The sequence below is a fragment of the Rhinoderma darwinii genome, chromosome 12 (assembly GCF_050947455.1).
Source record: "Rhinoderma darwinii isolate aRhiDar2 chromosome 12, aRhiDar2.hap1, whole genome shotgun sequence".
Lineage (NCBI taxonomy): Eukaryota > Metazoa > Chordata > Amphibia > Anura > Rhinodermatidae > Rhinoderma > Rhinoderma darwinii.
In genome coordinates, this window is record NC_134698.1 from 51,560,206 (window position 1) to 51,581,726 (window position 21,521).

Below are 21,521 nucleotides of genomic sequence, written 5' to 3' on the forward strand. Positions count from 1 at the left end.
CATATTAATTTGGAACGCGGTGTATATGCTAAGTGTGAACATGACTTCACACACTTTTTTTGTAGTGCTATAAAATGCATGTAAAAACGTCATGTTTTTCAAGACATTTCTAATAACGTTTTTTTTAAAGTTTATTTTGTGACATTTTGTACATGCCTTTTTGGTGGCGTTTTAGAAGTCCCATATAGAAGCCTATGAGAAAAAAAACGGCAGAACAAACACCATACCTAAAGCATGCTGCGTTTTGAAGAAAACAGTACTGACCCCAAAAATGCTACAAGAACACCACAAACCAAAACGCAGTGTATGTAGACGTTCTCATATTTTATCATCATCTGGCTGTAGCATTTTTGGGCAAAACAATATGTGAAAAAAACGCCAACAAAATCACGAGTAAACACTCACGTGTATGAATCCAGCCAAAGGTCTCCTTCAGATGAACGTATTTGTAAATATCCGTAATACGATATGTATTATGGATGATATTGCCTCACTATGTCGTCAAATGTCTCAAATATTTAAAGTGGTTGTATGAGAGTTGAAAAACATGGCTGCTTTCTTTCAGAAACAGCGCCACATTTGTCTATGGGTTGTGCATGGTATTGCAGCCCAGCTATATTCACTTGAATGGGGCAGAGCTACAATACCACACACAGCCAATGGACAAGTGTGGAGCTGTTTCTGTAAGAAAGCAGCCATGTTTTTCTAGACATTTATGCAAATGATATGCCATAAATGATGCTCTAGGACAGGGGTCTCAAACTCGGCCGGGTAAGTGGGCCACATATAGAAAAAATGGGAAATTGATGGGCCGCATTACTTTCAAATTCGATACAATACAAAATAATTGTTAATCAATTAGTTATTTGAACTACGATAACACTATATTACTATAACACTAATACTACATTACTATAATAATACCGCTAGGTTTAAAATTTGAGAGAATTCTCCACGTGCTTATTTAAACAATCCAGTTTTCCAGTTTAAGTGTCGCTAAATGCAGTCCGGTGGCTCAGTTGGCAGCGTTTGGCAGACACACGTCAAGATTGGGCAGCCCCTTTTTAGATAGTGCCACAGTGCCCTCTGTGGATGCTGCCACAGTGCCCTCTGTAGATAATGCCACAGTGCCCTCTGTAGATAATGCCACAGTGCCCTCTGTAGATAATGCCAGTGCCCTCTGTAGTTAATGCAACACATCCCTAGATAATGCCAGTGTCTTCTGCAGATACTGCCACACACCCACTTGTAGATGCTGCCACAGTGCCCTCTGTAGATGCTGCCACAGTGCCCTGTGTAGATGCTGCCACAGTGCCCTCTGTGGATGCTGCCATAGTGCCCTCTGTAGATATGCTGCCACAGTGCTCCCTGTAGATATGCTTCCACAGTGCCCTCCGCAGATGCTGCCACACACACCCCAAGTAGAGCGCTCCATTGGCGCTCCCTCTAGGAGTGGAATCCCCAGCCAGAGCGTTGCCGACGCTTTGGCTGGGGATTCCTCTGCTGTTGGAGCCCCTGACGTCACTGTCCATACAATGTGACGTCAGGGGATTCTCCTGGATGGGAATGTGATATCAGGGGCAACTCCAGAGCTGGAGTCCCTGACAGAGCGCTAGTAGGCTCTTCCTGGGACTCCAGCTGTGCTCCTGACATCACTGGGACTCCTACTCTGGGGAAGCCCCTGACATCACTATCGATGTATGGACAGCGATGTCAGGGAATTCCACAGAGTCCCGGAGCAGAGCCGACACTAGCGCTCTGCACGGGACTCCAGCTCTGGGGAAGCCCCAGACATCGCTGTCAATATGAGGACAGCGATGTCAGGGGATTCCCCAGAGTCCCGGAGCAGAGCCTATACTAGCGCTCTGCATGGGACTCAAGGCTCTGGGGAAGCCCCAGACATCGCTGTCAATATGAGGTCTAATGTCTAAAGTGCTTAGGGATGTTATAGAGAGGGATCCTCCATTTGGTACCTCTTTCTATGAGCCAGAACAGGGAGCTGCTCTGGCAGGCTCGGCACGTCAATAACGTTACATGTACTGCAATTCAGCACGGTTATATTTCTCCTGCAGGGAAAATGAGTGGCCAGACTCAGCATCTCACAGTCATAGCAGGTGATCGTCAGAGTTAGAGAAGCCAACTTTGTTTAAAACACTTTTTTTTATTTTTTTAACGTTGGGCATTACTGTATTTATAAGTTTCCCTGAATTAGAGCCGTTTATTATAATGATCAGGGCCGGCCTTAGGTTAGATGGCGCCCCGTGCAAAATGATCTTTCGGCGCCCCAACCCCATCATTTAAAAAAAATGCCCCATAAAAAAATTCTAATGCCCCTTTAGTGCCTCCATACAGTATAATAATAATATTTAAAAATATAATATATTACAACCCCTTCAAGGACACAGTATTTTGTCCTCTAATTGTGCCCACAGTATTATGCCCCCTGTCAGTGGCGTAACTACCGTGGTAGCAACCGTAGCGCCTGCTATGGGGCCTGCGGCTTGAGGGGGCCCGTGCCGCTAGCCGACACCCCTACATATGTTCGGTGGCGCCGCTAGCAGCCGTTATGGGGAAGCTATATGTAGTTCAGCACGGTGGCTCAGTGGTTAGCAATATTGCCTTGCAGCTCTGGAGTCCATATGTGGGCAGTAACTACAGAGGGCTGTATGTGGGGCACTATCTACAGGGCCTTCTATGTAGGGCACCATCTACAGAGGCTCTATGGGGGGGGTCACCATCTACAGGGGGCACGGGGGCGGGGGGGGGGGGGGTGTGTGTGTGTCACAGTGTATGGTACTATTATAATCAGGGACACGATGTATGGTGCTGTTAAAAGAAGGGACACAGTGTATGGTGCTCTTATAATCAGGGACACCGTTTATGGCGCTATTATAGTTAGTGGTGCAGTGTATGGCGCTTTATTATATTTAGAGGTGTTGAGAATTTTAACTTTTATAGGTGCAGAAGTGCAGAAATATTTTAAAAGTGAGTAGTGAAGACATCTGAGCGGAAAACTGCAGAAATGAGTCGTGGCCGGAAGAAATCCATCATAGAGGTCTGGACGGGACGGAGAAGAAAATAACTAGAATCTGAGACGTCACCGGTGAGTCACTTAATGTAAATGTTTATTCTGCCTCTAATCAGCACTGTAGTCACTGTATGATCTGCAGCGAGATGATGGGTGGTATGATTTTGTGAAACAGCATCTCCCAGCACATCTTTACTATTGTTCGGGCCATGCTGGGAGCTGTAGTTTTACGGCAGAGGCTACACTACATTGAGCTGTATTTGTTCTGGTGTTGTATATATGTACTGAGCTTGGTTCTGGGGCTGTATATATGTACTGAGCTTGGTTCTGGTGCTGTATTTAAGTACTGAGCTTTGTTCTGGTGCTGTATATATGTACTGAGCTTGGTTCTGGGGATGTATATATGTACTGAGCTTGGTTCTGGTGCTGTATTTATGCGCTGAGCTTTGTTCTTGTGCTGTATTTAAGTACTGAGCTTTCTTCTGGTATTGTATATATGTACTGAGCTTGGTTCTGGGGATGTATATATGTACTGAGCTTGGGGCTGGTGATGTATTTATGTACTGAGCTTTGCTCTCGTGCCCTATATGTCACAGCTTGGTTCTAGTGCTGTATATATGTATTGAGCTTGGTTGTGGTACTGTATATGTTACGTCCATGGCCGGTGGTCGTCGTTCTGACTTACCCCTTGACGATCCCGGCCATGGACGCCTCTCTTCTCGGCGTGCGCTCCCTCCAGGGAGACGCCGGCACTCTCTTCCGGGTCCTCGGACTGTGTCCTGCAGGGCGCGCCCGCCCGTGCACGGCCTTAAAGGGCCAGTACGCATCCAGCTGCCTTACATCAATTATCAGCCCAAATGGCTGCTGGACTATAATAAGGAGCCCTGCCCACAGGTTCCTTGCCTGAGCGTTGTTGTATACCCTAGCTTGTCTTGCTAAAAGGTCTCCCAGTGTTTTCCAGTTCCCAGTGTTACCCGTTCCTGCTGCCTGTACCCTGTATCCCGTGCTATTGTTACCTGCTGCGAAAGTCAAGTCTTGTCTTCCCGCTCCATCCGCGGCGTCACCTGCTGTGAAAGTCAAGTCATGCCCCTGCCTACATTGCATCAGGTACCCGTTCAGAACTATAGACATTGTTTTGTACCTTGTTGGCCAGCTGCTACCCCGCTACACGGTACGGCCCAGTGGGTCCACACCCCGCGTCGTGACAGTATATATGTATGAGCTTGGTTTTGGTACTGTATATATGTCAAAGCTTCGTTCTGGAGCTGTAATTATATAGAATATATTTATAATAACAAAATTGCAGTACAGATGGAATTGTTCTCAATTCATTGTATATTTCATGGGAACGTGTCTTGTAGTTTTAACCCCTTGAACCGCCACCATGCAGTAATACATGACCTGACAATATTTTCAAATGTATATTTTTATCAGATGCAGCAAAATCTTTAAAATCCCCTTTTAATTTGTCGCACACTATGTGCCAATTACTCATTAAAGGGTCATGGGGTGGTGCTGCTATCCTTAAGAGTGACATTCTGTAGGCGGGCTGTATAGCACTGTCTACAGGGGGGCTGTATGGCACATTCTACAGGGGCACTATCTATACGGGGGGCTGCTTGTGGCACCTGGGGGGGGGGGCCCAGTGAAGAGTTTGCTATGGGGCCCAGTCTTTTCTAGTTATGCCCCTGTAGTACCGCTACACAGTATAATGTCTGCTTAGTGGCCCCCCTGTAGATTTTGCCATACAGCCTCCCTGTAATCCCCCACCTCCTCCTTGTAGATCGTGCCATACAGCCCCCCCCCCACTTCCCCCTTGTAGACAGTGCCAGGTCAGAGGCGGAAACCGCTTGAAGACTATCAGCCCACCACTCACAGATTCCCCCTGTAGGTAGCGCCACACAGCCCCCTTGAAGGTAGCGCCACGCAGCCCCCTGGTAGGGAGCACCACGCAGCCCCCTGGTAGATAGCAAACCCCCCCTTCCTGTAGATAGCGCCACTGTAGCCGTGGCCGGGGAATCTGCTCCTGGAGTGCTCCTTGATGTCTCTGTCCATATATGGAGAGTGACATCAGGGGAAACTCCTGGAGTGGAATCCCATGGAGTGAAATCACCTGGAGTGGAATCCCTGTCCACAGCGCTGCCGACGCTGTGACCGGGGATTCCACTCCAGGAGAAGCTCCTGTCGTCTGTGTCCATTTATGGACAGTGACGTCATTGGCTTCCCCTGGAGTGGAATGCCCGGTCACAGCATCTGCAACGCTGTGGACGGGGATTCCGCTTCAGGAGTTTCCCCTGATGTCACTGTCCATATATGGACAGAGGCATCAAGGAGCGCTCCAGGAGCGGAATCTCCAGCCACACGGGGATTACGCTTCTTCAGGAAGCTACAGTGGCACTAGTAGATAGCAGAGCAGGGAGATAGCAGAGCTAGTGCCGCAGCGGCTGCTATTGGCGCCAGGGCCCTCATGCCCGGTGTCGCCACAAGCAGCCGCTACAGCGATAGCAACGCCCACTAAGTGAAGCATCGCCCCGGCGGAAACGCAACTGCTGAGTCACCGGGCCCGGGCGCTTATGAAACAAGCAGGCGAAGGGAGCCAGCGCAACGCCACATTCCACCTGCTGGAGCAATGCGCCCTGTGTCAAGGCACAGGTCGCACACCCCTAAGAATCTAGCAGAGGACAGGAATCTGTCCAAGCATTCAATTGCCTTCACTATTAATTCAGGTGTAAATCTGGGTTTATTCTGGCTCCATTTGCCTAAACTAGATTATTTTATAATCTGAGGATCTCTTATTGGTTCTCTGCTCAGTTTTCTTGTCTTGTGAAATTCCAGGACAGGATGGCAATAAAAACAAGTGGTGGATTCTTAGAGTTTTTGGCTTATCGGATGTTAGATTTAAAGGAATTTCACTGTTTATGCATCCTACCACATCTTAATGCGTGGACTACTATTCCATAATACTCACTGCTATTGCTATTTAATGGTCACTAAAAGCATATTCATGCCTCGTTTTAAGAAGTACAACAAATATTCTTTTGTATCTTTCAAAAGACTTTGTTTTAGGAACTTCTTATAAAAAAGGCAATTTGCTGCAGTCATAATTACACCTACAGTTTAGAAAGGAAACCGCAGCAGAATAAGTCTTGGGTTGTACACAAAACTTCTTGTGAAGTATCAGCCGCAGTCTATAGGAACACATCTGCAACTATCACATGACAGATCATGACTTGAGACTTGGGTCAGAAAAAGTAGTACGATTGCTACTGTTGCGTGACAAAAAACGGTGTCACCTGCTTTATCATGCATTGTTTAGGACTTTGTATTTTTAACATTTTTGCCAGGAAAGCATCAATAAGCAGGCTAGCTGCTCTAAAACGCCTTATAGTTTAATTTTTATTCGGATTGGTGTTAGGGTGTATTCACATGCTGGTTTTGTCATGTTTTTTATGTTGCAACTTTCAGAAAATTACAGTAAAACAAAAAAAAAAAAACAGTGGTTGCACATAAAAAAGGAAAAAAAAAAAAAAACACACAAAACCAATTTATTTTTGTGAGAACCTGCTGAGGTTACCTTGAAAAAGAAACTCCAAGTCTTGAAATGTTAGCTATTGGTTGAAGATTTATAAAATGAGTTTTCTTGTCCAGTTCATTGGGGGACACAGACAGTGGGTATATGCTGTTGCCACTCGGATGGCTTGACACTATGAAATAAAGAAAAAAGTGACTCCAACTACAGGATTTACCCTGCCCACAGACACTCAGCTATTGTCTGTCCCAAGCAGTTAGAGAAGCTACAAGGTAAGATAAGTATGTCAAACACTAAAAGGGAATTCCTCAAACTGACAACCGTAATGCAAAAAAACCTTGAAAACAATGGGGTGGGAGCTGTGTTCCCCCATGAATTGGACAAGAAAAGGATTTTACGGCGAGTACTGAAAAAAATCCTGTTTTCTCGTTCGTTCGTTCGTTACATTGGGGACACAGATCTTGGGACATCCTAGAGCAGTCCCCAGTGGTGGGAACAGAAGACAGGATATGGTCAGTTATTTCACAGATGCCTGCAATACCTTGCGACACAGAAAAGCGCCTGCAGAGGCAAAGGTATGCACCTTTTAGAACTTGACAAAGGTGTGTAGAGAAGACCATGTGGCTGCCTTGCACAATTGAAGGGCAGAGGCCTGTTTGCACACAGCCTAGGAAGCCCCAACCGATTTGGTAGAGTTGGCCATGGCTCGGAAAGGGGGAACCTTCACCTGGACGCGATAAGCCTCGCAAACAATCATTCGAATCCACCGAGCAATGGTGGACTTACATGCCGCCAAACCCTTCCTGGGAACTTCTTGGAGGATGAAGTGGGAATCCGACCGCTGGAAGGAAGATGAGATAGAAAGGTAAATCCGCAGAGAACGGGTGACGTCTAGGTTATGGAGGGAATGCTCCCTTGGATGACTGGGAGAAGGATAAAAAGACAGGAAGACGACACTCATGAAAGGCCAAAACCACTTTAGGCATAAAGGAGGGCACTGTGCGGAGGACCAATTTGTCTTGGTGAAAGGTCAGAAACGGAAAACAACGAGAGCCGCCAACTCCGAGACCCTCCAGATAGAGGTAATTGGAACCAGAAAAAACACCTTCCAGGAGAGAAAACAAAGACTTCTCTCAAGGGTTCAACTGGATTATACTGTAAGACATCCAAAACCAATTTCAGATCCTACAAGCGAATCGGATGACGATAAGGGGGGGGACCGCATGATCCTCCCCCTGCTAAAAAGTCTTCTCAGCTTTAGGGAGCGGTTAGCTAAACTGTGATCCAAACCCCCTTGTAAAAAGGATAGAATCCTGGACAATGAGAAACGCAAGGACGGGGGAGCTTGCGTTCCTCACACTAACCAAGGTAAGCCTTCCATGTATGATGGTAAATGCGGGCTGAAAAGTACTTTCTGGCCTTAAGCATAGTGAGGACAGCACTCTCATAAAAACCACGAGCCCTCAGAACAGCAGCTTCAATAGCCACGCGGTTAAATGTAGCAACCTTAAATTCTGGTGGGAGAGGTCCCTGAGAGAGAAGGTCGGGACAGAGAGATAAGGGCCATGGGACATCGGGCAACAGGGACACGAGGTCCACGTACCAAGAGCAGTGCGGTTAATCTAGGGCTACCAGAAAGGCAAGATTCCCTTTTGCCTTGAGCCATCTGAGGAGCCGCAGCAGGAAAGGGAAGACATACAGGAGACTGAAGTCCAACCATGACGCCACGAGAGCGTCCATGGCGCAGGCCTCTGGATTCTGAGCATGGGCGTTAAAGCAGGGGACCTGCCGATTGAACATGGAGACCATCAAGTCCATGTCCAGGTGATCCCACCTCAGACAAATTTGGTGGAAAACATCATAATGAAGAGACCACTCCTTGGGATCCACCATTTCGCAACTGAGTAATTCCATGACCCAATTATCAACCCCGGGAATATAAACTACTCTGAAAGCCGGAACATGAGATCCTGGAAGCCTCAGCCATCACTGCCATGGTAATTTAGAAAAGCCACGGCCGTGCCATTGTCCGACTAAGCCCTCACCAGGTGTCCGGACAGAGACTGAGTCCAATTCAGGAGATACAGAAAAATGGCTCTCAATTCCAGATGATTGATGGGACTAGAAGACTCCTGTGGAGCCCACAGTTCCTTAGCCGTGAGGTTTCGAAAAGTGCCCCACCCAGAGCTTGAGGCTGGCATCTGTGAAATGTATCAGCCAGTTCAGCGGGAGTATGGAGCACCCCCAGGGAACACCTGGAGAAATTATCCACCACTGAAGCGAGCGATGGACCGTGAGGGGAAAGATGAACTTCAGGTCCAGCGATTGCAAGGATCGGTCCCACAGGGAGAGAATCGCCCGCTGCAGAGGGCATCTGTGGAACTGCGCAAATGGAATTGTCTCGATTGAGACAACCATGGTACAGAGAACCCGCACGCAGAGGCAGAGTGGGATCGGGAAAGCTGTCTGTAAGGAACTAATCCCTTCCTGAAGAATGGAGAGACGTTCCCAAGGAAGGAAAACCTTTGCAGAGCGAGTGTCGAAGGCGACCCCCGAAAAGACTATCTGCTGAGAAGGGGGATAGGCAAGACTTGGACCGGTTGATGATCAAACCGAACCAACTCAGGAGTTTCCAGAGTGATCTGGAGAGCCATTGCGTTGTCCTCCGTGGATGGAGATTTGACTAGAATGTCGTCCAGGTACAAGGTGACCGACACCCCCCTGATGCGAAGGAGTGCCATCACGACAGATAAAACTTTTGTAAACACTCTCGAGTCTGTGGCCAGACCAAAAGGAAGGGCCACAAAATGGTGATGAGACTTTACCACAAAGCGCAGGAACCTCTGGTGGGAAGCACAGATAGGGACGTGCGTCCTTGATGGCCACAGAAGAAAGAAATTCTCCTTGTTCCATGGAAGAGATGACAGAGCGGAAATATTCCATCAGAAAATGACAGATCTGAATGTGTGGAGGTGCTTAAAATCCAGGATGGGCTGAACCGTACAGTCCTTTTTGGGGATGACAAAACAAATGCCCCTAAACCTTTGGTTCAAGGGTACCGGAATGATGACCCCCTGAAGAAGCAGAGAGTCGATTGCCCAAAAAAAGGGTGCCGTCCCGAATGGGGACTGTGGACGGAACAAAACGCTCTGGAGGGAGACTGGCAAATTAGATTTTGTATCCTAAAGATACTACCTCTTGAACCCAGGAGTCTGAAATGTGAGAGAGACAGACTTTTTGGCTGGGGTAATGCATTTAGGTCTATTCTGAGGAAGATGGGTGCTTTTGCCACCCGTGACTTCCAAGATAATCTTGTCCAATCTAGGCCCAAAAGACGAGACCCTTAAAAAGGTAAAGCAGTCATGGAGCGCTTGGAGGCTGAATCAGCAGACCAAGCCTTGAGCCAGGTGGTCCTGCAAATAGCGAGATAGGAAGCAAAAGCCTGCACCACAAGGCAGGCAGCGTCAAGGGCAGATTCACAGATATACTTGGCCACATTGAAGATAAGGTGAGACATTACCGAAGTGCCGGGATTGTGAATATGCATCGCGTCCTGGCTGGAAGCGATGTCTATTCACTCTCAAGACATTCCAGTAAAGTTAATGTGTGAGTAAGTGACAGCACATCGTGATCTCGCAAGATTACTGTGCTGAGTACACGAATGGAGAGAAGTGTATGACGCTGATTGGTCACAGATTGGTCAGCGTCATACACTTCTCTTCACAACGCCCACTTGGTCAAAAACTAAAAAACGCGCAGTTGGGCATTAAGAAACACATTAGCATAAATCTAAAATAGATCATAACTTGGTCAAAATTGACCGGTTTCCTAAATAAAAAAACACTGCTGTTATCTACATTACAGCACCGATCACATTATGTAGGAGATAGGGCACTTATAATCTGGTGACAGAGCCTCTTTAAGCCTCCTAGTGGCAACAGTGTATATACACACTGTCTGTGTGCCCCCCCCCATCCCAATGTAACAACCAAGAAAAGTAGAATACAGCACAGTACTGGTAACAATAAAAAGATTTTAGACTGTGGTAAAAAAAAAATATATATATATATAAACATATATAAACATTTTTTTTAGCTAGACTTGTGTATTCATTTTTATTAACAAATGTTGCTCAGACTGGAAATGGTGTGGACTAGTTAAGGGTATGTTCACACAGCTTAGCACAGTACGTCTGAAAACACACACACACACCTTTCTTCTAAAGGTACATTCCCACACACAGATTCTGCTGCCGATTTTCTGTTGCAGAAAATCTTCAGTGTATCCTAACAGAAATCCGGTAAATCTGTGACAGAAATCTATACCAAATAGTGCATTTTTGCTGTAGTTTTTCCTGCAGATTTAGTGTTAAAGTAGATGAGCACCTGCAGATTGCTAGCGGTTTTTACTGCGTGTCCGCAGCTTAAACGCTATAAAAACCGCAACAAAAAGAAAATCTGTTGCAGAATTTATGCTCCCCATTGAAGTCTTTTGGCCAAACACAGAGAATCTCCGCACAGAACCCGCAGCATAAATGGACATCCTGTGGAATTAAAGTCGCACCACAGAAGACTTACCGCACAACCTTTCTGCATTTTATTTATTTTTTTCTTCTGCACCGTGAGCATGAGATTTTCCAAACCTCACTTTGGTGCTACTGTAAATGGGTTGCGTTTACACTACATGGGAGCCCGGCCTTCGGACAGAATCTCTCTGTTTTTTGAGCCAAACACACGGGTGGACAAAAAGAAAAAAAGAAAAAACACATCAGCCTTTTCTTTATACCTTTCCTTTATACCTTTCCTTCCTTTTGGATACGCTTCTGACTTTGGTTCAAAAGAGGAAGACAAAAATAGCCTCAAAACTGTACGACGCTGGTCTAAGGGTGCAGTCAATTACATTTCCGCACTTTTCTGTGTATTTTTTCTGCAGCATGGATGAGATTTGTTGAAAACTTGTCGACTCTGGTGCTTCTGGAATACGCTGCAGATTTTCCGCAATAAAATCTGTTGTGGAAAATCTGTTGCCAATACCCCCTGTGTGCCCTAAAACTGATACGATTTGTACTGAAAAGGTACCCAAATTCATCTTGGAAATCTGAACACCGTAATATTTAATATTCTTAAACCAAAAAGGAGTTTTATGTAAGTTACAGAAATAGTTGAAAGAAAATGTGCATATTACATTGGTCTCATTTTATATGAAAGAAAAAAAAACAAAGTTTAATTTTAAAAGAAACTTTTTTTTATTATTATTTAGAAATGCAGTTATATACATAGAACAATTAAAATTAAATTACTTTGTACAAATATTAAAATATTATCTTCAGCCCCACAGCATTGTCCAGGGTGACAGTCGGAGCAGAGGGAATAAAGCTGTGATTTATTTATAATGTATCATTCTGGCACCAGAGGGGTTAACAAGCCCCATAAACCTGCATGCAATACCTCATACTAAATGACACCAGGTGACTGCACGCAGCGTGTAACACCTGGAAGACAGTATAGAGGTTAGATGACCAATCTAGTGGTGATCTATCAACTTTTCTCATGTGCTGCCCAGGGCTGTAACCTTATTTCTAAACAGCAAGTAGAAATTCCAATCACCTGATATATATGAGAGGGCTACATTCACCACCCCAAAAAAACAACAAAATTAAAATATGACAATTTAAAGCAAAGCCTTGGTTACAGTAGCAGAGGAATCTGTTGAAACTTATTTACAAGTGGTTGAATGACTGCAGGTCACAGAACCTACACACGTAATGCTCCCAAACATATTGCACATCTGATGGTGGGAAAGACGTCTATAGGCCAGAGGGCGAAGGTGGCACGAGAAAAATCTACTTGACTGGTAATCTACCCGCAGTACAGGCAGCCAGTTATAAGCCCATCAAGACAGAATGACTTCACTGAGACATAAGGCACAAAGGGGGAGACTAATCAATGTGTCGTAAGAGGGTCCTGAACGCGGGTACAGATCTGTATTGCAGCTGGCGGAATGAAGATTCAGATACTTTGAGGCAGATTTACCATTGTGACTGCAGTGTTTTTTTGTTTTTTTCATATTTCGCACCGAAATGTGGCACATTGTAATTTCGTTTTAGACATTTTATTACTAGAATGTACTGAAAAGAACAGATGCTTGTGCCAAAAAGGGTCTAGAAAAGTAGCGTGGCTTAAGATGAGCAGACGTTCATCATAATTTGGTAAAAACGGTCATAAACTAAGCCAACCAAGAGGTGCTTGTTTATAGGGAGAAAAAAAAAACAGTAACATATCTAGCAAGATGCGCCAAAGTTATCATATAGCGTGTGCCACCGTCATAAATTTGGCATATCTGGTGATATGCTGACCCATACTGGCCTGGCATATGCCAAAAGGACTCCCTTTTGCCATACATTGGGTGAATGGGGCCTGTGGATAGATTTAGTGCATGCACCAGCAGCTTTCCCGGCACAACCGCAGTTTAAAGGCGTAGTGTGAACACAGCCTAAGTAGAACGCAGAAAAACCTTTCCAATGAAGGGATACAATTCTGTTTCCTATATACATGGCTCACGCAGGGAGCTGTAATGAGACTTCTGAGAGTTCTCATGAGCCATGCAGACAGCGCTCAAATTAGAGGTTACAGTACAACATTAAGACGTCTACCCCATTGTGCCTCAATATGTTAGTGATTTTGGTACTTTAGGAACGGGGGAAGGGGTTTTGTGGTCATGAGTACTGCTTCACGGTGTAGATGTCATGGTCAATGAGAGTTTCTGGTCGGTGATGAGATTCATTTTGTAACTTTCTTAACAAAAAAGTTGCCCCTGTGGCATAAATGTATTTTGATCCCCCACAGTGTAGTCTCTGAACAGTCCATTATATATTTGTGACATAACGGTAAAAAAGGACGCCCCAAAAGCATACAACATATGCACACCCACACTCCCATACACAGGTTCTTTGTGTCCGTGAGATGAGACATTAGTCTAATGTAGTAAATGATAGACACTCTGGCAAGAATCCAAACTCCTCCTCAGTTCCTGTTTTACAAAATTCCCCCCCTCACCATTTCCTGTATTTTTTGCACAAGTTAAAAACATCCAGTTCAATATATTTTCTGGTTGCGTCCATGAACAGAACAGGGACATTATGTTCAAAGCATTAACCTCCAGGACAGGACTTCCTAGGTCATCGCCTGTTACCCCTCCACACAGCCCCCATTACTGCGGTCACTTCCTACCTGACCTCATCCCATTTCTAATTTGGCCTTTCCTGTATGACATTACTTTCTAGGCTGGCGTGTTACCGATTTCATGCACCGTGGCTACAATTTTGCAGCCAATCAACCAAGGATACATTTATCTATAACATATCCAAGTCTTAAACATAATATCTTATTTAAAGGGGAAGTATGGTAGAGACATTTAAAAAAAAAAAAAAAAACACTTTACAGCCAGTAATTTAAAAATGGAATAGTAATAAAAAAAATGCAAAACCTGATGCTTCATAGAATATTGTAAAAAATATCTTCATGTAATAGACCTGTAATGCACAAGTGTACTCAATTTTACACGGTATTAAAAGTAAGGAGGCACAAAATATGAACTCCTTGACGTCAATATGTAATCCAAACCCTTATTATATCCTGGGATCTAAAATAGAATTCGCTTTAGAGTGAAATATTTTAGGATACTTCCCCTTTAAAACTGCAGAGCACAGCTTTATAGCAGAAAAGGTCAACCCTATGAATAGTCCTAATCTACACAATAGCGGGTCTGGCTTGGGGGATACAACACAAATCCAGGGATTGAGGCTTTTCCGCATACTAAATACAACTCCGTGTGACAAAGAGAACAATGTTGTTCTATAGGACATCAAACATAATAAACTGTATGAAATGCTGTCGGCATGTAGGGCCTCAATGTCCTGTGCCGGACAAAAAATAATAATATTGCACTGGACTTTCCCATGTTTCTTACTGCGTTAGTGACTTGTTTAGCGCAAGCCGGTGACAAAGGCCCTTTATTCAGGACTTTATATATGCCGCCGCACAGGAGTGTGTCTTATAGAAGCCAAGGGTATACTGTGCGGGCGCGGAAACCACTGGGAAGGCCAAGAGACCTTATTAGAATTGGTAGGGATAAGTGGCAGGTCATGTAAGATCCAGCCCCCGTTTCATGGCTGTCCTTAGATCTGTATATAGCCTATAGTAGAACACATAGATATGTAATAGAATTGTACACCTCTGTAAGCAAGGCTCAGACTATCTCCTCCCAGAGTTCTGCAGATGGGGAACAAAAGTCTGCACTCAGTGAGATGGCGAGGTGGGGGAGGCACGATTTGACAGCTCCTGGAAGTGCAGAGCAGGAAGATTCTAGAGATCCTGCCTGGTTGTCAGAGGTACTCAAGCTTCTTTTAGCAGAGGGATATCTGGAGAAAAAAATAATAATTAGTCAAGCAGAACAAAAAAAACACTAGAGGCGGTGAACAAGCAGTTATAGATCAGAGGAGAATTCACCGAAAGAGACATAAATATGGCCTGCAAATACTTAAGAGTATCACTGAAAATGTTCAACCTAAAATATAGCTTATAATAATAATCCAAGAAAATATTAGACCAGAGTTCAATCCATATGGATTTATCTGTGAACAAATATTTTAGTGGATTATTATTAAGAGATATTTTAGGTTTGACATATTCAGTGATACTCTATAGATCAGGAGATGGAACATTAACCACAAGATACAGCTCTATGGTGCCCAAAGTCTACACTGCAAAACAAGAACCATACAAATTCATCTCCAAAAAGAAATCCATAGCACTTCATGACCACCTGCCAACACAAGTCCCGGCACTGAAAGCCACAGCCGCCATGTGTTAGGACAGCTGCCCAATGCCGGGAAGACATCTCAGCACTCTGATCACGCACAGATGTCCACATTTTTGTACCATAGACTTTTTAGGTCCATTTAATGTGCAAATGACTGTCTCAACATATCTTCGTAGTGGATGGAGCTCTGTTTTTCTGGCATAGGGCACCAAATCCCCTGCATAGTTATACATTTAAACCATCTGGCTGCTTAGTAGTTTACTGTATTATTACGGACTTCCATGTATAAACAGTACGCAGTGAGCGCCCCCTCTTGGTTGCTGCAGGTGGCCAAAATTTATATCACTTAAAGCGGTCATTTATGCAGCCCTGTCTGATGGCAGCATAAAGTAGTGACAAACAAGCACATTTTTCTAATCCAAGACTTAGCACAGAATTTTGGGTCCACTAAAATGAACAAAAATGTTGCTTGAGGGTGAACAATCACTTTAAAGTGGCTACAGAAGTGGAGAATTCGGATGTTTCCTTTGCGGTTTTGCTTTTAGTAGTTCACGGTTCTTTTGGTTTTGGATCAATTAAAATCTTGTCTAAAAATGTAACACACTATTAACCCCTTAGGTGACCACCAATACGCCTTTTCACGGCAGCCTAGTCTAAGCCCTTCACCAGTGTCTCGTGCAGGCTGGAGTGGGTGCTGAGCGGTCTGATGACAGCCGGGCTCCTGCTTCAACGGTAACAATTGAAGTTGACTTTGATCGTGGCCGTTTAACTCCTTAAATGCTGCAGTCACTAGCGATCACAGCATTTAAGACTTTACCAGAGGGAGGGGGCTCCCTCAGTCACCCAGCAGCGGCACTCTGATGGAGTGTCATGGCAGCCGGGGGCCTAACAAAGGCCCCCAGGCCTGCGCTGGCTATATGCTTATTAGGCCGTGCCAGAGGCACGTCCTAATAGATTGCCTGTCAGTTTTACACTGACAGGCAATAATGCTTTGGTATACGAAGTATACCAAAGCATTATAGCAGCGATCAAAAAAAAAATTAAAAAAAAAAAACAAATCGCATAGTAAAGTCCCCTAGTGGGCCTAAAAAAAATAAAGTAGTAAGTGTTAAATAGAATTAATAAAGATTAGTTAAAGAAAACAAAACATTTTTTCCAATAAAAAGTGTTCAAACCGCAGGGTGAACACCGTAAAAAACAAAAACAATGGCGGAATTGCTATTTATTTTCATTGTCTCCCAAAAAATAAAGTTAAACCAGTCCCAAGTACCCCCAAAAAGTACCAATGAAAACTGTCTCGTCCCGCAAAAACAAGCCCACATATAACTAAATTGACTGGGAAAAAAAAAAAAGTTACGGCTCTTGGAAAGCGACGATGCAAAAACAAATAATTTCAGTTCAAAGGTGTTATTATTGTGCAAAAGTCGTAAAACACAAAAAACCTTTATATATGTGGTATCGTCGTAATCGTACCGATGCATAGAACAAAGGTAACAGGTTATTTACGCCGCACGGTAAATGGCGTAAATTTAAAAACGCACAGAACAATGGCGGAATTGCTGTTTTTTTCTATTCCCTCCCAAAAAAAAGAGTTAATAAAAATCCAAAAATTATATGTAACCCAAAATGGTGCCATTAAAAAGCTATAACTAAGCCCGTAAAAAAAAAAAAAAAAAAAGTCCTCATACAGCTATGTCGACGCAAAAATAATTTAAAAAAAAAAGTTATAGCTCTTTAAATGCGACAATGGAAAAACAAAAAAATGTGCTTGGTCATTAAGGCCTAAAATAAGCTGGTCACTAAGGGGTTAAAAGTTTTGATCACTAGTTATTACAGCTACTTCTATACCTACCTATTATCTAGTACTGTGAATGGCTTCCATTAGTATAATCTGCAGTGCACGTCTTACACATCTGTCTGGCTGTCAATGTTCAGTTTGCTATTTGTACTATATTTATTTTATTTATATATCGCCATAATGGCTCCGTACAATGGTACCAACCAGGGTTCAAAATAGAATAAAAGTTTAGCAGTTTCCAACTGTACTAGGTTACTTTAATGCTGTAGAGTGCCCTGAACACAATCTATAGGGACTAGGGGTGCAGACAAGAGGTCGTATTATTAGAAACTAGACCAGGGACTTTCACTACTCACCATCTGTGTAATCCTCAGAGGACAGGGACAGAAGACTCTGCACATCACTAGTTTCTGATTCTGCGCCTTCCCGTCCTAATGTCCTGCTCTCTGCCCCAGCTGCCCACTGTGAAGAAGTCTGGTGAACCAGCACAGTCTCTGAGCGCTGGGTGCTGCCTGGTGGGTGTTGTGAAGTATTTGCCATAGTTTGACCTGTGACGTGAATACTCCCGATAGATTGTTCCCTGGTTTCCGAGCGAGACACCTCCTGCTGTATGTCCTGATCCTCCCCTGGTCCTTCGGATAATACTATCTGGACACGAGAGCTAGCAGAAGGGATACAGTTTCCTGCGCTGCCATACACGGCTTCCTCGTAAGACGGAAGGGCGACTTGTACACCATCAACCATGATAGACACTTGTTCCCCTGGTACACATGCGTCACGCCTGGAAGAGACAGGATAATAAGTAAATAGCTATACAAAAAATATATATATTTTTTTCCCTTTTTCTGGAGAGCCCTACCTCTGTAAAACAGCGGGCATCAACTAATCTTTTACAATTGTAACAAAATGCTTGGAATGCGCCTTTTAATAGGCAGGTAAAGTGGTCATTTGAATGACTAAAGGGGCTTTATTAGACTCAGGTGACCCAAACATGTAGATAAAAATCTGGAGAGGATTAAAAAACGAACCTCTTTTTAACTGAACGGTGTGAATTCTGTCCATACGTACATATGTTGTCTAAGGGTATGTTCACACGGCCTATTTTCGGGCCGTAAATTCCCGAAAAACGGCCGACAAATCGGAAGCAGAACGCCTCCAAACATCTGCCCACTGATTTCAATGGGAAAACGGCGTTCTGTTCCTACGGAGCGTTTTTCGCTGTTTTTTTACGCGTAAAAAAAACAGACCCGAAAAAGTGCAGGACACTTCTTGGGACGTTTTTGGAACCGTTTTCCATAGACTATTGAAAAAAGCTCCAAAAATGGCTGTAAAAAAACCCCAAAAAAAAAAAAAAAAAAAAAAAAAACGCTGCAAAAATTGCGAGTGGCACAAAAAACTTCTGAAAATCAGGAGCGGTTTTCTCTTGAAAACAGCTCCATATTTTGAGAGGTTTTTGACTCTGCGTGTGAACATACCCTAAGGCTTCCCATGACTGCTCTATAATGTAATATGCCATATTAATTACATGGGTAATGTACCTTGGTCATAACAACCTACTGGTACAAGGTTTCTTTGTTCTAATTCGGTTTATACATTTCCTTAACCCATTTAAAACCCTCCGCGTCCTGTAAAAACAACCATTAAAGTCCCTATTCAGGCTGCATATCACTCATCAGGTTTGTACATATACATTAAGGGTGTGTTCACACATGAACGTTTTAAATCAGGTTTCCTTAATATTTTCTATGCAGTTTCTAAAGCCAAAACTAGGAGTGAATTTAAATAAAAGAAGTATTTGTTTTTTATACTCTCTCTCCCATCCACGCCAGTTTTATTTTATGCAGTTTAAGTCAAAACCTGAACAAATCCTGAATGTGTGAACACACCCTAAATTAACCCTTTAGGGGAAGTTTACATTGATTGCTGTTATTTGGAGATAAAAACTAGAGACAAACAAAATTCAATAATAGTGGTTTAAGAAACTATTGGTCACTCAGGGCTAAATGTATAAGTGTTTACTGCTAAAGTATTCTGGGAAATCAACTATTCCAAACAGAAACATAGTATGTGTACATGAGCGAAAATCCACCTACCTGCTATGGTGAAAGGACTTGATTTTGGGTTGTAGTAGAACAAACAGGACAATAAGGAGCAGTATCAAGGCCACTGAGCTAGCAGTTGAGGCAACAATTGATAGCGTTGGGATCCCGAAGCTTGTATTTCTGTTTGTTTCTGAAATAAAATGTGAACAATTAGTTTTCCTATTCAGCTTATAGAGGCTCTGTCACCACATTATAAGTGGCCTATATTGTACATGATGTGATCGGCGTTGTAATGTAGACTTCTGTAGCGTCTCTGTGATTTACAGCACAGCGAGATCTCGCTGTGAATGACAGTTTACAGCGTAATCTCGTGAGACTACGCCGGTTATGCTGTAAATCACAGAGACGCTACAGAAGTGACAGGATTCTGAATACACATCACGTCCTGGCTGGAGGTAATGTATATTCATTGTCAGGACACTGCAGTAACGTTATAGTGTGTTTATGTGGCTGCACATAGCGATATAGCTATATCGCGATCTGCAGAGTAAATGAATGGACAGAAGTGTATGACACTGATTGGTCACTGATTGGTCAGCGTCATACAGTCCTCTGTACAACGCCCACTTGGCCATATAGTAAAACATGCCCAGTTGTTTATTGAGACACTCATTAGCATAAAGCTAATATAGGTCATAACTCCGTCAAAAATGATCGTTTTTCTAAATAAAAAAACACTGCTGTGATCTACATTACAGCGCCGATCACATCATGTACAATATAGGCCACTTATAATGTGGTGACAGAGCCGATTTAATGTGGGGCATTTTTTAGGGCAGACAATAGGACTCACCTTGGCTAAGTCTGCAGCTTACTCCCATAGGAGGGTTCCAAGCCCCATTCTTGCAGGTTAGAAATGTATAGTCTCCTTTCAACATATATCCCTCTGCACAGAAGTACTCTATAACACTACCCGAAGTGAAGGGCTTTTCACAGTGCGGAGGGTGACACATGAATCCACCATTTTCTGGTTCCGGAGGTGGAGGGCATACTGTATGTAAAAACAGATAAGAAAACATGAGTTGGCACTTTATAATAGTCACTGCACTAGACACAATCCGTAACCATAGGATTTTCCCATATAAAAAAATACTATTCACGCTAGAACGGCCTGCAAAGGATACATATTATAAATGTATACATAGCACTAGGAGGAATCTGCTCTTACAGAGCTGTGGGGATTGTATATTTTCAGTATACTGGTCACCCGCCTCTGGTCTACGCTGGACTATTAAACCAACTCTATTCATACAGTTGAATAGGTCGCCCACAGGAGCACCAAAGCTTCTTATACAGTGAGGGAAAAAAAAAAAAAAAAAGTCATACCAGTCTGGAGGATGCCAAAACAACACTTTTGCCATCCGTCAGGGTCTATGGACACGTTCAGCGTATGCGCCAGGAGAAGTGAATAGACCCTAAATGGCCAATGTAACATTTATAGGAAATATCGACTATGGCCACTGTGACAATTGCTCTTCCTTAGAAGATACAATATGTCATGTATATGAATGTATGGAAAATAAAGCTAAACATACAGCGTTTGCAGTTTTAATTAAAAAAACACCGGCAATTATTTATTTATTTTTTAATCTTTGGGTGTGTAGATGAGGAGTGCATTGCACAAGTGGAGCCACGAGCAAGTCAAGACAGGACGACTGCAACAGATTGTGAAGGATGGAGTGGACAGAAGTTAATGTTAATAATAATTTTCTTTCTTTAATAAAATATAGACTATAGAGTTGTGTACATAATTGTGATGAAGCAATAGTAGGATTAGATAAGTATACGTGGCAAGATGGCCCCTGAACAGGGACTACGCACTAATAAAATAACAAGTCACTTCCTGGTATGAACGAACTATGAACTATGAAGACATATCTAAAGGACCAGATAAGGGTGAACCTATCCAAGGATGACACAAGTAACAAGAGACTTACAGTGATACGTGCTTTTATAAAAGTGTGATAACATGTACCCACCCCCAGGAGAAAGGGGATATAGAACAAATGTGTGTAATAAATCAGTGACGCCTCTCCTGATGCTGAGTGAGGAGCTTTATACCAGACAGTGTCATAGAGCAGATGGTCCGTTCCCTCAGGACTCCATATTTAGAGTGCTGTCCACGTGGCTGGAACAGCTGACAACACACAGTCATCTCTACTAGAGACGGCACAGACGTGGTCCTTCTGAGGACGACATTTATGTGGTTCCAGCAGCTGAGGCAGAACATCAATAACAGCAGGA

At 43.6% G+C, this 21,521-nt stretch overlaps 1 protein-coding gene across 1 annotated transcript in view; it reads right to left on the bottom strand.

Annotated features, from left to right (window-relative positions):
* Positions 1–11,778: 11,778 nt before the first annotated feature.
* The window catches only part of SUSD6 (sushi domain containing 6), a 52,388-nt gene continuing 42,645 nt past the window's right edge, over positions 11,779–21,521 (bottom strand). The window contains exons 3-6 of the mRNA XM_075843332.1: positions 20,071–20,268; positions 19,269–19,407; positions 17,532–17,956; positions 11,779–14,976 (exon numbers count right to left, since the gene is read on the bottom strand). Coding sequence (XP_075699447.1) covers positions 14,951–14,976; positions 17,532–17,956; positions 19,269–19,407; positions 20,071–20,268 — 788 coding nt within the window. The 3' untranslated portion in view covers positions 11,779–14,950. The remainder of the gene's footprint in view (positions 14,977–17,531; positions 17,957–19,268; positions 19,408–20,070; positions 20,269–21,521) is intronic.